This window comes from Heptranchias perlo, chromosome 16 (genome assembly GCF_035084215.1).
Source record: "Heptranchias perlo isolate sHepPer1 chromosome 16, sHepPer1.hap1, whole genome shotgun sequence".
NCBI lineage: Eukaryota > Metazoa > Chordata > Chondrichthyes > Hexanchiformes > Hexanchidae > Heptranchias > Heptranchias perlo.
The window spans coordinates 33,414,239-33,430,465 of record NC_090340.1 but is presented as its reverse complement, the minus strand read 5'-3'; the positions used below and the strand labels follow the sequence as shown (position 1 = coordinate 33,430,465).

Genomic DNA, 16,227 nt, shown 5'->3' with positions numbered 1-16,227 from the left:
AGCAGGAGGTTTCCATGCCCATGTTTGACAACAATGAATTAAAAAAAATCTATTTAATCACAAGCAGATTTGTTTTCTAATATAGCTAGAAATTAATAAGAGGTCTATTTTCTCTTGAATTGCAAATCATTTATTTTACAAAACAATATAAACGTTACAATATTAAAATTGGTTGTGATAATGTTCATTGGTTACAGACATCCAATCATAAGCTCAGCTGATATATATAATTCGGAACATGTAAATATCCTAAGACTTTCAGAAGGTTGTTGTCAGCCTGAGCGCTCAGGTAATCATGTGACTCCACAGTTAACCAGTCAGTACGTTCTTATTCTGACTGTCCACCAGATGTCACAATTGCTATTACTACTTTATCCTATGGCTGCATAAGAACCCTCCAACAAATACTCCAGACTGCGAATAAAAAAAACACAATTGTGGGCTTCATTGACTCAATTCAAAAGCTGTGCCACTCCTGCCCAACTTCAGTCAACAGTCTATTAAATACACAAATAGCTAGTTTACATGATGGAGTGCATGCCCCACCACACTTCATTTGTTATTATCAATCTTTTATCGTGGAGAGCCACCTATATTCAGCTTTAAAGCAGAACAACAATTGTAACCTGGTGACATCACAAACCAATAAAGAAGCCATCTAACATCAAGCTGGCTAATCCATATTCTTGTCAGAATCCATCTCTTCGAAGACAATGCAAGATCAGCACTGGATACTGCAAACATGGACCCAATTCAAGTAACATTTCTCCTGTTAGTGGCTGCTGACTGATTACACAGGAAGGATCAATAAACTGAATAGTCTATGGGACTGGATCTGATAACGAAGCTTTCAATGTCAAATCACACCACGCATTAATTGATATATTTTTGAAGCAGCAGACTAAACAAGTGAACTTTTTGGCCATGTCATACTTAAGGCTGTTCACCCGTTAAGATTGGAGTTTTGTGACATTGTCCAATAAAAATTGCTGAATTTTCCACAGTACTTAATAGTTGGCCCACTGAATACTGAACACAAAGTGGTAGAATTTCTGTGGGGGGGTTCCCCCGATCTCCTCCTGTGACTACGGCAGAAACGAATACCATTTCTCCAGGATTTCAACTGTTCATCCACTGAAGTTATGGCGGGAGATCAAGAGAATTCCCATGGAAATTCTGTCCCAAAGGTCCTAGACCAATTTGAAATAATTATGGTTAAAAATCATTATTCAAAATAATGACCGTAAAAATTCAAGGTGGGTTCCGCTGGTGTACCGCCATAACTACGGTGCGAGACAGTGGAACCCACTGGAAAATGGCAGGGACCCAGTTGCAATGGGTCTCTGCAGATTCCAGGATTTTTCCGGCATGACTAGTAATGGACAGGACCTCCACCTACCCCTTACCAGGCAAATATCATCAAGGGCATTGGAGCCAGCGGCAGGGACTCCCTGTGTCCGTTGTCCTGGCTCACTCAGTTCTTGGCTTGATACTGCAGGCCAGTCCTGGCCTACGTATGGGCCCCACAGGGAAGGGGTTCCGGGCCAGGCAAGCAGCTTGGACCCCCAAAGAGTAGGAGCAATTTTTAAAAAAAAAATCTTGATCGAACAGCAGGAGGAGGAGGAGGCCCGGACAACTCCCCCCATGCCAGGCACTGGAGATGCACTCATGGTTGCTCTTGTGCCCACCTGCCCATACCAATTATGTGCCTATGGCGGGATCAACACTGGAGAGCATCAATGGGTGTCATTCCTACACAACTGGTGGGATCGCAGTCTAAGGATTTCTGTGACCAATGAATTTAAATCAACTGTTGAATCTAGTTGTATTTATCTCGCCATAAACTGTTATTATTTAATCTTGTCTTTTTTGCACCTCAAGACAATGCTAAACATTTCTGTAAAATTAAAGCCCTCTCAGTGCAACTTAAAAGCTATCACAGTAACTGCAGCCTCACCAGCCAAGTAACAAAACTGAACAGAATCCCAATTCCTCTTGCTGGCTTCATTCTTAAAAAACCAAAGAACACGCTCAAATGTAAATGTTTAATTTGCACTGAATATTTTCAGAGCAGGGCTCAAATACCTGGCAATTTCTTAGTTAAAGCCAGGGGCATAATTTGACCCCCAGCTGGGAAGCAGGCGGAGGGAGGGATGGGGGTGATGCAAATTGCAGACGGGAAGCCTGGAAGTACTGGTTTCCTGGACGTCCTTACGATTTTGACTTAAGATGTCTTTTTTTTTGTCGGTTTGCCGTCCGACCTACTGGCCTGATTGACAGGCCAGTCGCAGTTGGACGGGAGAAGACATGTTCGGACAAGTCTTTGATGGGGGACACTGATGGGTGTGGAGAGTCAGTCATAGGCCAAGGGATTGGGGGTCAGTCACGGGGGGGAGGTGTTGGGAATGGGGGTCATCGCGGGGGGCATCATGGGGGCCCACGGGCATCAGCAGTCGTTTTATGGGGGGGGGGGTCAGCACTCATTTGGGGGGAGGGGGTTCGTGATCATTGGGGGGTCATTGCAGGTCGGCTTGTTGGGCCTGGGGGAAGCACTCCTGCTCCTCCGGGCTCATACAACCCGTGCCAGAAAGGCACTTACATGCAGTTTCGGGCCTTCTCGCCTCCTCTAACGTGGCGTGGAGGAGAAGGCCCAGGAATCCCGGCCCCAGGGGTTCAAATTGAAAATTCTGCAGTAACAGAGGTCCGTTATAATCCGCCCCTCATTCCGCCCTGGTGAAAACCGGAAATGGGCGGGTTGGAGGCGGGTCTGAAATGGTTGCGATTTTGAATGCCCTCAGCAACTGATAACTGATACTGTAGTTGAGTTCGTTCATAGTTGGGGAAACAATGCACAACTCATTTAAGATCAACTCTAACAAGATATAATTGCATAAAGATGCATTTTATTCCCAACGTGCAAAACCATGGGGTTAAAATCAGTTTAGGATCACATTTTTAAGACTAGAATTTCAGTCCAACCATTTTAGGCCAATTTCCTCCCCCACATCTCAGTAGCTTTTATTCAAATTGTTGCCGAAACAGATCTGCTGTGACTCCCTTTAAATCCAGTCAGCACAACATTAGCAAAACAAGATAAGCATTGGCAATTGATTCGCTGATATGTTGTGGCGATTGAATGTGCATAATAGTTAATCTGTAGTAATAAAGACATCCCCCACCCCCCACACGCTCTTCACACTAATTTAGTAGAGTCTGTCTGGTTTAACTCCGCAATGTAATACTTAAAATGCAGCAACATCTAATGCTGGAAAATGAGTGCTAAGCCATTACTTAACATATTGTACTGCCACAGATCCCAAGTGTGCCCCATTTTACAATTATATCATAAATGCTACAGCTATCTTATGGCCATCAAGAAAATCAAAACAAGCACCGTGTAAATAGGATAACATGTACCTTGAATTTTCAGGGCAGCTGATTTTAAACAAACTGAACTTTTGCTGGCCCGATCGCATATATTCAGCTCATTAACTAACAATGGAATCTCATGCAGCTAAAAAGATTTGCACGCTTCATTACACACTGCCATGAAGCCAAACTTTATTTACACCTTTTCCAAATAATAAAACAAAGCATTTAATTGTCTTTTTTCAGTGTATTTTTATCTGCTTATTTTTAGACAAGTTTGACAATCTTCCAAAGATCCAGGACTAACAGATGGCCTGTCTTAAAGCCTCATATGTTCAGTAGTTTGCACTCCTGACAAACAGTAAACGCACTCAACGGGTGTGCAGTGAATCGTGTGCAGCAAAGGGGGTTATAAAAATACACAACTGAATTTGGTTGGTTCGGCTGAACATTTAGGCCAAATGCTGGCTTGGCAACATATAGTGTGGTAACAACAAACTACAATTACTGGTGGCAAAAGCAGCAGCAGGCAGTATCCCATGCTGTATATGTACATATCTGTACATGCCCTGGAAGTGACATCACACAAGGTCGGCACTTTCTTCACACTGTATTGCTTTTAAAACCAGCACTGAGATCAATTATTTTTTGTTTCACTGTTTAGCAGCTAAGGTTGGATGGTCACATGAAAAGGTCCCATGCTTTCGTTAACAGAGTCAGACGATGCACTCTTTTTAATAATGTGAGCCCACTAAACTCTGACAGCAACCATCCCTTCCACTCCCAGTGGGAACAGAGATGAGGCTCCTTGTCCCCACAATAGGTTTTCTCTCCCTTTCTCTTCCTTTGACACCTGGCCTCAGCTCAACAGAGTGTCTTATTTGATCTTTGCCTTTAGAGGGTCTCTCTGGTCCCCAACTGGATCTCTAAGGTCTCTCCCACTTTTCCTTTGCCCTCCCTAAATGAAGTCTGTCTCTCTTTTTTCCTCCCTGCAGAAGTGCCCGTCTTGTTTTTTCTCTTCCTTCATCCTGTTTCCCTAAGCCGTGGTGCTGATACAATCAGAAGTTCATTCATCAGAGACAGCCTCCTGTGCATTCTCTTCATTCATTTCTTTTTGCTTCTCTTTGCTACATTATTTCTTTGGTCTCATTATTTTCACTTTCTGTGTTTTCTCTCCTTTCATCTCGCTTTAATTTACCTCTTTGCCAAGGGAAAGCCTGAGTCCAGGAGCTCATCCTGCTCTTTGTGGAGAGGGTGTGGGGTGGGGTAGGGGCAGAAAAGTTGTCTGGGTACACGGTGAATTTTTTTGGGGTAATTCTTTTTAAAAACAGATTATCTATGCAGAGTTTACAGTAAGGAGAATGAGAATCTATCTTGCAGATTTTTTTTTGTAGACTATGATTGAGGAAGAACTGAAATTGAACCATGCTCAAAGAACCAACCTGCCACCACATATTTGCAAACCTTAAAGAGAAAAAATTCTCTCTTCTGCAGGGAGCAGGTTTGTAGCCAAGAAAATATTATTGCACAGTATGTTTTCAGTAAGAGAGGTAAAGTTATAAATTTTCCCCAACTATTTCCTAATACTTCCCATACAATATCCTTATCAGCACACACTATTACAATAATAATACTTGCATTTATATTGCACCTTTGATGTCAATATGGCTCGAAATGCTTCATGCAATGAATTATTTTTCTAAAAAACTGAAGTGATGACCATGTACACAACCATGGCAGCCATCCTGTGACATCAATGTGTCACAAATTGACAAGTGATGAATGACCAGTTGATCTGATATTTAGGTAGCATTTAAGAGAGGAATGTCGTCAAGGATACTATGACAACTCCTGGCTTTTGTTTGAATAGCACCTTGGAATCTTTAACATCCAGAGCAGGCTGATGGTCCTTGGTTTCAGGATTGTATATACAAGAATATTAAGAATTCATATATACAAGACTCATTTTTAATAAACTGCTAGTATAGCTTTTTTACAAAATCCTGTCTATCACAACTCTTTCAAGTTACAGTGCTCTAACAAAACTTTATGCTTCTGCATATGTCAGTTTGAGAATCAGAATGGACTACACTTCAACTCACTTATCAATATGGGATGATCTTGGCCAGCAGTCCTTTGGCTGAAGTGGAATGGTCCATTACTGAGAAAACTAACATCCTTGCCCACCTCACCCTGATTCCCTGTGCCTTTGATGGATCAATCCATGAAATTGCAGCAACATTCACACGCTACTTGGAAGCTTTATTCAGTTAGATGATCCAATATGACTGATCTATGTACATTGTAGAGGTAGATAGAAAGACATGGGAGCAAAAGTATTACAAAAAGGCCTCAAAGCATTTTAACCAAAATCTATTTTTTTTAAAAACGTACAATATTTTAGTGGATCTCCATTTATTAAAAGAACAGTTTCACTGATTTATATTTTTGGAAATGACCAGGCACTCTGGTTTTCTCATTTTAGTTCTAGTAATGAGTAAATGGATGGATCTCACCCTCCCCTCACATTATTTAACAAAAGTGTTTTTATTAAAATGATAAGAAAAAAAAATGACCCAGCTCCCTATGTATTAAATTAAACAAAGGCTATGATGATGATATAGTGGCCTTGGAAAAGGTCCAGAGTAGAGCTACAAGAATGATTCCTAGCTTAGCTACTCGGATAGGCTCAAGGACCTTGGTCTATTTATTTTAGAGCCGTGTAGACTTAGAGGTGACCTGATAGAGGTCTATAAAATAATTGAAGGGCTGGATAGTGTCCCTATTGATAGATTATTCCAGTTTAACAGATTGGGGAGGACCAGGGAACACAAGTTTAAACTATGGAAGAGTAGGAAAAGACTGGATGTTAGGCGGATCTTCTTTTCTCAGAGAATTGTAAGCCTTTGGAATACATTGCTGGCTGGTGTGGTGGGTGCTGATTCTCTCTATGCCTTCAAGAGGGAGCTGGACCGGTTCCTGACTGGGGCAGAGATCGCATCATATCGAAGGTGAGAGTCTTTACAGATGACACTTGGTCCATGTGATCTCCTAGATTGGTTTCCATCGCCTGAGGGGGTCGGAGAGGAATTTTACAGAATACGTTTTCCCTGGGTTTTTTCTGTTTTTTTGGTCTCTTCCAGTAGATTACATCGCTGCGAGGGTGGGTGTGAGGGGGATGGGGAGATCGTGGGAGGGAAGAAGTGTTTAGCCATATGGTCAGGGAGTGGGGCAGACTTGATGGACCAGCTGGTCTATTCCTGCCCATCAATTTCATATGTTTGTATGTAATGCCATGTCTGGCACTCAAGGTTGGCAAATCAGCTAGACTTTATACATTTTAAGTGATAAACGTGACATAGTGCCGATTTTCTTTTGATATTTTCTTGTTTTCTAGACTACATGCTTCTTGGAAAAATAATGAAAAATTACCCCCAAAAAACGCTCATCTCTTTGTTTAGTGCATTGCTACGCAGTGGGGCAACAAAAATCCAACAGACTTTAAACGTCGGTATTGCCACAGAACACCACATGTATTTTATACTGTATTAAAGTTGTGCATGCTATTAGATCAAAAATGTTGCCACAGCATTTATGTTCTAACAACACTCAACACTGGGCTGACAAGAATTATGAATAATGCAATGGTTCATGGGAGTTCAGGCCTCCTCCTTCCCCGCTATCAACTTGGAAATAATAAGGTAGTAATATTTTCTAGGGAAAATGTAAAGCTTCGGGGAAATTTACTTTTTCAGACTTTGCCATAGACATGTTCTTTCTTTAAGGATTTAGGTACCGAAGGAGGATTAACACCAGAATATGAGAACAAGATTATTGTGTTTTAAAATAAGCCTATAAAATAAAATAAATTTTTTAAATAATTATTTCAGATTTCCAGCATCTGCAGTAGTTTGCTTTTGATTATTGTGTTTTAGTTTATTCCATGAACACTTGTGAATGAAGAGATATTGGTTTTCTACATTTCTCTAATTCTGTTTATAATCCAGCACAAGAGATGTACGACAAATTATATTTGCAGAAGTTGTTACTAAAGTAATATGTATATTAGGAAAAGCACTCCAAAGTATTCATTGTACTATTGTTGTAATGTGGGCAGTTAAACAAAAGGAGCCCTATTGTGAAAAATATATTGCATTGGGGGGGGGGGGGGGGGGGGGGGGAAATCTACAAAAAAATCTTACTCAATGCAATGAATAATTACACATTAAACAACAGCACAACCAAAAAGCACAGAAAATAAATTATGACAAATTTTAAAAAGATTAATTTATCTCAGGAACCTCTAGTCAAGAAACAAAATGGCTCACTTTATAGATCCAACAAACAAGATATGTTAAAAAAGTACAATTATCTAAACACATGCCGGGAATATATGACAAGTATGAGGGCTTGGTGTTCAAATATGTGTCACCGAAACACTAATTGCACAGACTTGCACATCTCTTAACAGTAGTCAAGATATATTAAATAAATTAAGAATGTGTTTAGGGATCTTACCAGTGGCCCCATAGTTTTAAACCACACTGGACACTAACACAAAAAACTTGTATATTTTCTGCAGAAATAAACTTAATTTGCCTAATATTTCTGGAACATTATAAATAACATCACGATTTTGTCCGTACATTTTTGTATTGTTATTTTTCTTAAAGAATCTAAAATGCTCAGACACTTGCGTTTCTTAGCTGTACCTAATTTGCTATGATGAATTGAGTGCACGCTTCGGTGATCATAACTGCAGCTGAGACCTATTATATTTAATGATCTGGACATTTTTTTTCTGAAAACACCCAGGCATGTATTGTTGTGTTAAAATAGAGAAGGCACTTCTGCTGTAAGTGCAAAAGAGAAAAAAAAACTTTAAAAAATGGCAAGTTGCTGCATATGGATATCATAACATGGGCTTTATGCTGCATATTATTTGGTACCTACACTAAAAAGAATCATAGTGGATTGATCGGCGGAAGTGTATGGCAGAACTGAATGGGTTAAAAGCTAAGGAATACAAATGTTATTGTGAATACAGTTTTTAAAAATGTTTGACTTCACTTTTGTTGTAAAGAGTTTGTATACTAATTTTGTGAAATGCAACTTTTTATGCTAAAATATATCGATATTCTATGTAAAATTTGTTCCTCATGGGATCTGGATACTGTTTGGCTTTCAAAACCCTGATCAACAAAGTTGTGAGTGGGTTCTGCAGGTCCTGTCACTTCTGGAATCATGTTCCATTTGTGTGAGTAAGTAATAATACTTTGGGGGTCACTGACTTCACTGACTGTAAGGACATTTTGAAAGATTTTAATTTTTTGTTTTACTTGCTTATGCAGGTGCTAGCTTCTGAGAGGTATCAGTTGATGGGATCAGACATGTGTTGTTGAGATACATCACTTGGCTATAATATTTTTGGATCAGTAGGATGAACTCTCTATGATACTTTCAAAGCAGAGCATAGTGGCATTTGTGCCTTCTGCAGCTTCTGGGGTCAGGCCTATTTGAGGAATTGCAGTGAACTGCTGCATGAATAATGCTAGTTATTAGGAGTTCACTGTTTGGGGAGAGGGACCAAGGGAGGATGAACCAGACATCCGGTGCTACCGCAGGTATTCTAAGGGGAGGATGTTTTGCTGGATGAAATTTCTCTGCTACAAACTCAGCTTAGGGACAATGGAATAGAGGCATACCAAAGCAGCAAGGTTCACTGGTAATGCTGAACAAAGGGTGGCAGAGATTGGTAGCATTGTTTGGCTATGGGTGAGTTGCACCGGAGGACGTGGCGCTGTACCTTAATATTATTTCAACCAAATTAAAAAGCAGAACCTCAAAGGTAATAATCTCTGGATTAGTACCTCAGCCACGTGAAAATTGGCATAGGGACAAACAGATTAGATAGTTAAATGCGTGGCTGAAAGAGTGATGTGGGAAGCAGGGGTTTCAATTCATGGGGCACTGGCACCAGTACTGGGGAAAGAGGGAGCTGTTCAATTGGGATGGGCTCCACTTAAACCGGGTTGGGGCCAGTGTCCAGGCGAATCGAATAATTAGGGCGGTAGATAGGACTTTAAACTAATGAGGGGGGGGGGGGGGCGGGGGGAAGGTTCAGGTGAGGGTAAATTCCAAAGAGAAAAGTCAAGGCTGTGGAACAGAGTAATGATTTGGGTAAAAGCAAGCAGAATACGTCAGGAAGGGACAGCGAGTTTAAAAAAGGTAATGGTGCATTCGTGACTAAGGTCACATCAGGGAAAAATAGTAAAAAGTTAAAATTAAAGGCACTATATCTGAATGCACAAAGCATTCATAACAAGATAGAAGAATTAATGGCACAAATAAGAGATAAAAGAGTTTGAACTAGTAGTCATTACTGAGATGTGGTTGCAGGGTGACCACGGTTGGGAATTATATATTCCAGGGTACTTGACTTTTAAAAAATATAGGCAAAATGGAAAAGGAGATGGGGGGGTGAAAGAGAGCCCTGATAATAAAGGATGAGATTAAGACAGTAGTGAGAAAGGATCTTAGCTCAGAAGATCAGGATGTAGAATCAGTATGGGTAGAGCTAAGAAATAACAAAGGGCAGAAAACACTGGTGGGAATAGTTTATAGGCCCCCTAACAGTAGTTTATAGAGTTGGACAGAGTATAAATCAGGAAATTAGAGCATGTAACAAGGATAATGTAATAATCGTGGGGAACTTTAATCTTCATGTAGGCTGGGCAAACCAAATTGGCAAAAGTGGTTTGGAGGATGAGTTCATGGAATGCATTCGAGACAGTTTTCTAGAACAATATGTCGAGGAACCAACTAAGGAACAGGCGATTTTAGATCCAGTATTGTGTAATGAGACAGAGTTAATTAGTAATCTTATAGTTAAGGATCCTCTGGGTAAAAGTGAGCATAATATGATTGCTCTCAGAATTTCATTTTGAGTCTATGTAGTTAAGTCCGAAGCTAGGGTCTTAAATTTAAACAAAGCCAATTACGTAGGTATGAGGGGCGTGTTAGCTAAGGTAGATTGGGAAATTAGATTAAAAGATATGATGATAAGCAATGGTGAACAAAATAATTCATAATTCTCAATGAATATACATTCCCTTGAGGAATTAAAAACTCCATGGGAAAAGTGATCCAACCGTGGCCAACTAGAGAAGTTAAGGATAGTATTAGACTAAAGGAAGAGGCTTACAATGTTGCCAAAAAGAGTAGTAAGCCTCAGGATTGGGAAGGTTTAAGAAATCAGCCAAGGACGACCAAGAAATTGATAAAGAGGGAGAAAATTGAATACGAGAGTAAACTAGCAAGAAATATTAAAAACAGATTGTAAGAGCTTTTACAAGCATGTAAAAAGGAAAAGATTAGCGAAAGTAAATGTGGGTCTCTTAGAGGCAGAGACAAGAGAAATTATAATGGGAAATAAGGAAATGGCAGAGATGTTGAACAAATATTTTGTATCTGTCTTCACCGTTGAAGACACAAAAAACATACCGGAAATAGTGGGGAACCAAGGGTCTAATGAGAGTGAGGAACTTAAACTAACTATGATTAGTAAAGAAAAAGTACTGGAAAAATTAAATCGGACTAAAAGCTGACAAAACCCCTGGACTGGATGGCCTACATCCTACGGTTTTAAAAGGGGTGGTTGCGGTGATACATTGGTTTTAATCTTCCAGAATTCCCACTAGACCAGCTCAAACAAGTGTAGCTTCCACATATACACTGATGACACCCAACTCTACCTCTCCACCACCTCTCTCGACCCCTCCACTGCCTGTGTTGTCAGAGTGCATGTTTGACATCCAGTCTTGGATGAGCTGCAATTTTTTCCAGCTAAATATTGGGAAGATTGAAGCCACCTTTCATCTCTTCTAACAAGGAAGGAAATCTAGCAATATTGGAAATTCTCCCTCTCACATTGATTTTTAATTTTAAAAATAATAATTCCATCTGTATTTACTACTTTTTTGTCTCCATGCTGTCCTGTTGGAAAGCCAGGATAGACACGGGCATAAACTTCCCTAAACTGCAACTTATGCAGTTCCTTATTGAGCAATAGTAGACATATTTCACAAAGTTGGATAGGTTCTCTGCTTATCTGTACATGTCACGAAAGACAAGTTTTCCACCACTGCAACAAACTCCATCTTTGGGATAACCAAGAACTAGTGAAACTTGCCCATAGACACGCAGACAGATTTGAATGACCATTTTTGAACTTGTCCCCTCAAAATGGAAGCCGAACTTTCTACGTACAAGACACTAAACTGAGACCTTGTTGTCTTGCTCCTCGGTAGATGGATGTTGAAGATTCCGTGGCACTACTTGAAGAAAAGCAGGGAGTTCTGCTGTCCAGGAGAACATTCTTCGTTAAACTACTCATCTCATGGTTGTTTTGGGCGATCTTATTGCAGGTTAAATGTTCCACCCTCTGACTATGAATGGATAGTAATGTAACCCTGCAGTTCAAAATAATTCATTGTATGTGAAGTGCTTTGAAACATTTGATATGATGACGCACTTTGTAAGTACATATCCTCCTTTTTTCACTACTTCTGTCGGCCTGAATGGCTTACTCCTGTTCCTATGTTTCTATGTTCACTGAGCTGCCCATGTCCATCTAGATTTGTTTCTTTTGTTTGTTACTTAAGAGGATGTGAAAAAATAACTCAATTGGAGTTTATCTGCCAACAGTTAATCTGGATTATTTAACTGTGAACAAATATAATTTACAAAAGAATAATTGTGGTAGGCAGGCCACTTGCTTCATCGTTATTTTCACTGCATCTTGCTCCATGTAGTGATTGATGAGCACAACACAAATTAAACTAGCAGAAAAAACAAAGTAAAGAGGATTTGGTAGCTTGTTTCCCTGAAACTGCTTCTGCGCTATTGGAACATATGGTACTTTAGCCACTCATAGCATTCCTTCCGAAAAACACTCGCAATGTCAACAGTACACAACATTTTAAAAAAAATTAGGAAGGAAAACTAATTGAGTCAGACTGGTCTGTAGTATCTTCATCCACATCATTCGATGCCCCACTGACTGCCAGGTTATGCCCCATCCTGCACTGCATCCTTTAACTGACAAGATCATATCCCAAGCGTAATGCATAATCTAGATGATCGTTTCCTTTTTCTCACCAGTCTGACTTTCCCACCCACACCTAAAATTGGAGCTTTGTATTAATGATCATGGGTACATATACACGCACACACAAACGATGACCCTATGTCACTCCATGTACATCTCAATCAATATTCTAATGCAAAATCTTTTCTCAGAAACATTTCAGCTTCCATTTTTCTAATTACTAATCCTCCTTGCAGCGTGATGGTGTTTACGCAAGCGCAGGATCCACAATAATCAGTGCGTCAGCAGGAAGCCAGTCAACACAGAAGGGGAGAAAATCCTCTCTTCACTGATTTGTTGTGGAGGACCATGACTTTAACGATAGTTAGCATCACTGCATTAATCAACCCCCTTGTTATGCAGAACAACTACATCACTGCTAAATTTAAAATGTTAAAACTTTTGTTTTAAGTTCACTAAATGAGCCCTGTTATTTGCTGATTACTGTCATTCTTTTACTAATTGAATTAGACAATTCAAGAGCTCCAGTGCACTGGTAGAAAATAATTATTTGTACACTTGAGTCATGATTGGTCTTAGCTTGTTCATTTGATTAACAGTATGCTACTACAGCATTTTTTTTATAAGGGTAAAGAAAGATTTAGAATTAGTACTATTAAATAGTGTCAGTCTGAGGTACAAGTTTCATCTGTGAGATTCAAAAATACCAAAATGTATCTCTGGGGATGCAGGGGATCCAAATTGTGCTTGCCCAGCTTACTAATTGGGTCAGCACTGCTTTGGTTAAAAATGAATCATCATGGCACAGGTGGGAAAAAATGCTGCATTTTATCATTTTCTTTTTAAACTTGAACAATTACCTGTTTTTTAAAATAAGCATCTATATACCACAACATGAATCAAAAAGAATATATTAAGTCTGGTTAGTGAGAGTTTTAATTTGTTACAGATTGAAAAGATGTATATTACAGAGATACAGGTAGAATTAAGGTGGTTTTTAAACCACATTATCAGTGAGATGACTGGATTTCTTCAAAATGTGGAACAGCAAAAGTGATTTCAAAAGAAATGAATTTTAAAATGGAAATACACCAAGTTACAGTAATGAGCTGCATGGAGCAAGAAGATTCCAAGTTCAATCCCTTATTTGAACTTGGTAAGCTGCTCTCAGCCAGGATGGTGATGTGGATCCTACAATGGGGTCAATACCCCTGAATGTGGGAGGAGGAAGGGGGAGTTAACCAAGATTCCCACTCCTGACAGTGATCCCTGCTGTAAAGTGCATGTATATGAAGACCAGGTGAAGACAGGATCGGGTCCAGGTGTGATGCCCCTGCACAGTTGAATATTCTTTGTTTAGTTTCACAAATGAAGAGGGACCATTAGGGAGAAGTGCTATAGGTTAGTCAGAACTGTGGAACCTTACTCCAGCATGAACCAGCGCCTTTGGGAGAGAGAGATATGGAGTCACATACTTGATAAAACACAAGTAAGCCATCAAAATAAAAGTAAAGACGACAGTATCGCACTGGAGCCTTCCTAATCCATTTCACCATTTATTAAAAATGAAATTTGTTTCTTTTCTTCTCTCGATTTAAAAGTAGTAATGATGAGAGGGTGGTGGGTGTCCTCATTCTAATGTAAAACTAACTAACCAGTAACCAATCCCTGATTCCTAGGGTGAGCTTCTGTACAGGTTTTGCACTGGAACAATGTTTTTGGGAAGGTTTACAATAAAGACAAATGAATGTATGCTGGGTTTATCTCAGTAATCCTCTTCGCTTTGATTTACTGGTTGGAAGTAACAGTTCTCCACTGCGCTGTTTTCATTGTGCATGAAAAATCACTGGCTCTACACAAAAGAAAAAGGACTGACCTCTAGTTGAATTAAATAGACAACCATGTAATACACACTTCAAAAAGGCATGCAATGCTTTGTGCTGCTGCAAGTGAAAAATATTAAATATCTAGTAAGTACATGGGCCATTTGTAAGTAACTAATTTGAGGCTGCAGTGAGAGTCTGTTGGTCAGGCTATTCAGGTCTTGATTTGATTGCTAAGTGCTTTCAAAAGGATACTTTACTCTCCATACAAGAATTTAAAGTTTTTGTAGGTATCCCATTAATGTGCATTTTTCTACTCTTTTTACATTTATATGTCAACAGTAGTATAATCACAACACCAAACATTGATGAAAATTTGTTAAACATGCTACATCTTCTGAGATAAACACAGCATACATCCATTCGTCTTTATTGTAAACCTTCCCAAAAACATCTCTCCAGTGTAAAACTTTTACAAAAACACACCGTTCCTTCATTGTTGCTGGGTCAAAATCCTGGAACTCCCTATCTAATAGCACTGTGTGAGTACCTTCACCACATGGACTGCAGCGGTTCAAGAAGGTGGCTCACCACCATCATCTCAAGGGCAACTAGGGATTGGCAATAAATACTGTCCTTGCTAGTAACGCCCATATCCCGAGAATGAATTAAAAAAACCATAGGAGCCACAGATTGATTACTAGTTAGTTAGTTTTATATTAGAATGAGGGCAATGTAAAAAATTTCCTGATAATGCTTGGTAAAGCTTCATGCAACTCCTAGCTATTCCAAGACATTACAGATCCCAGTATGATAGCATCTGAAACTTCAGACCTCGTCCCCCTGGCATCAGTCCATCAACTGTGTCTGTGAAGAGACTGAGCAACATTCTTTTTTTAAAGCTGAGCTTGACTGTTCTGACCAGTGTAAACAGGGCAGCTCAGCTAATCTTAGCAGTACCGAGGATGAGCATACTGGAACTGCTCCAGTTATCAGAGCAAATGAGGTCATAGAAAATGTCTTCATTATACTGAGTCAATCTGTATCAATGTGAACAACCACAACTGGCTGAACCTCACCAAGATAATGGGTATGCTGTGTCAAAATGGACTGCTTTTTAAGACTTACCTGAAAAGCTTTTATACAGAACTTGTTAATCTTTTGTTCTTTTGGTGTTTTTCTTCCCCAAGTCCTTTATTTTGATTTGTTTTGTTAACTCCTAAATGGCACTATCATCTAGTTATGCACAATACCCATGTAAGTCTACAAACCTTTACAAGGAGTAATGTCGGAACTGCTGCGATTAAAAAGGCACGATTGAAATAGACACATACTAAGGTAAAGCCAGTATAGAAGGTAAATAGAGAAAAAAGAAACAGAATCTCGCGTTTCCGTGTTAGATATAAAACTTAATAAAATACAATGTCAGATAAGCATTAAATGATTAAGTGTAGCAATATAGCAAATAAGTATTACCACAAGGATTAAGCAAGTCAAAAATAAGTTTTAGAATTCCTTTTTAAGCAATTTAAAAGCCCCAAGAGACAGGTTTTCAGTAACATGGAGCAATAACAAATAATTTATAATTCTGCCTTATTAATGCAATAGAGTTAATTGAAGTATGTATCAGTCTATTTATTCTCTGTCTTGCTTAACTACTAAATAATTGGATAAACCACATTCTACAGCATACCTGAAGTTCAGTTTGAAAGAAGAATTTCTGTGGGCATTGCGAACAGTCATAAATCTTATCTTCTTGCCCATGTACTGCAAAGATATGCTGCTGCAGTTTGTTTGCCTGCACAAAGACTGAAAATAATTGAAAGTGATCAGAAGTGCATCTGCTGCAGAACTTGGCTGCCATTCCCGGCTGTACATCTATTATTACCACACTGAGCCAAATCCCCCACAGACCTAGTGATATTT

General features: G+C 39.4%; 1 protein-coding gene across 3 annotated transcripts in view; it reads right to left on the bottom strand.

The window, feature by feature from the left end:
* znf423 (zinc finger protein 423) overlaps positions 1-16,227 on the bottom strand; it is a 266,828-nt gene that overhangs the window by 11,925 nt on the left and 238,676 nt on the right. For all 3 annotated transcript variants that reach the window (XM_067997912.1, XM_067997914.1, XM_067997913.1), the window contains exon 7: positions 15,995-16,110. In XM_067997912.1, coding sequence (XP_067854013.1) covers positions 15,995-16,110 — 116 coding nt within the window. The remainder of the gene's footprint in view (positions 1-15,994; positions 16,111-16,227) is intronic.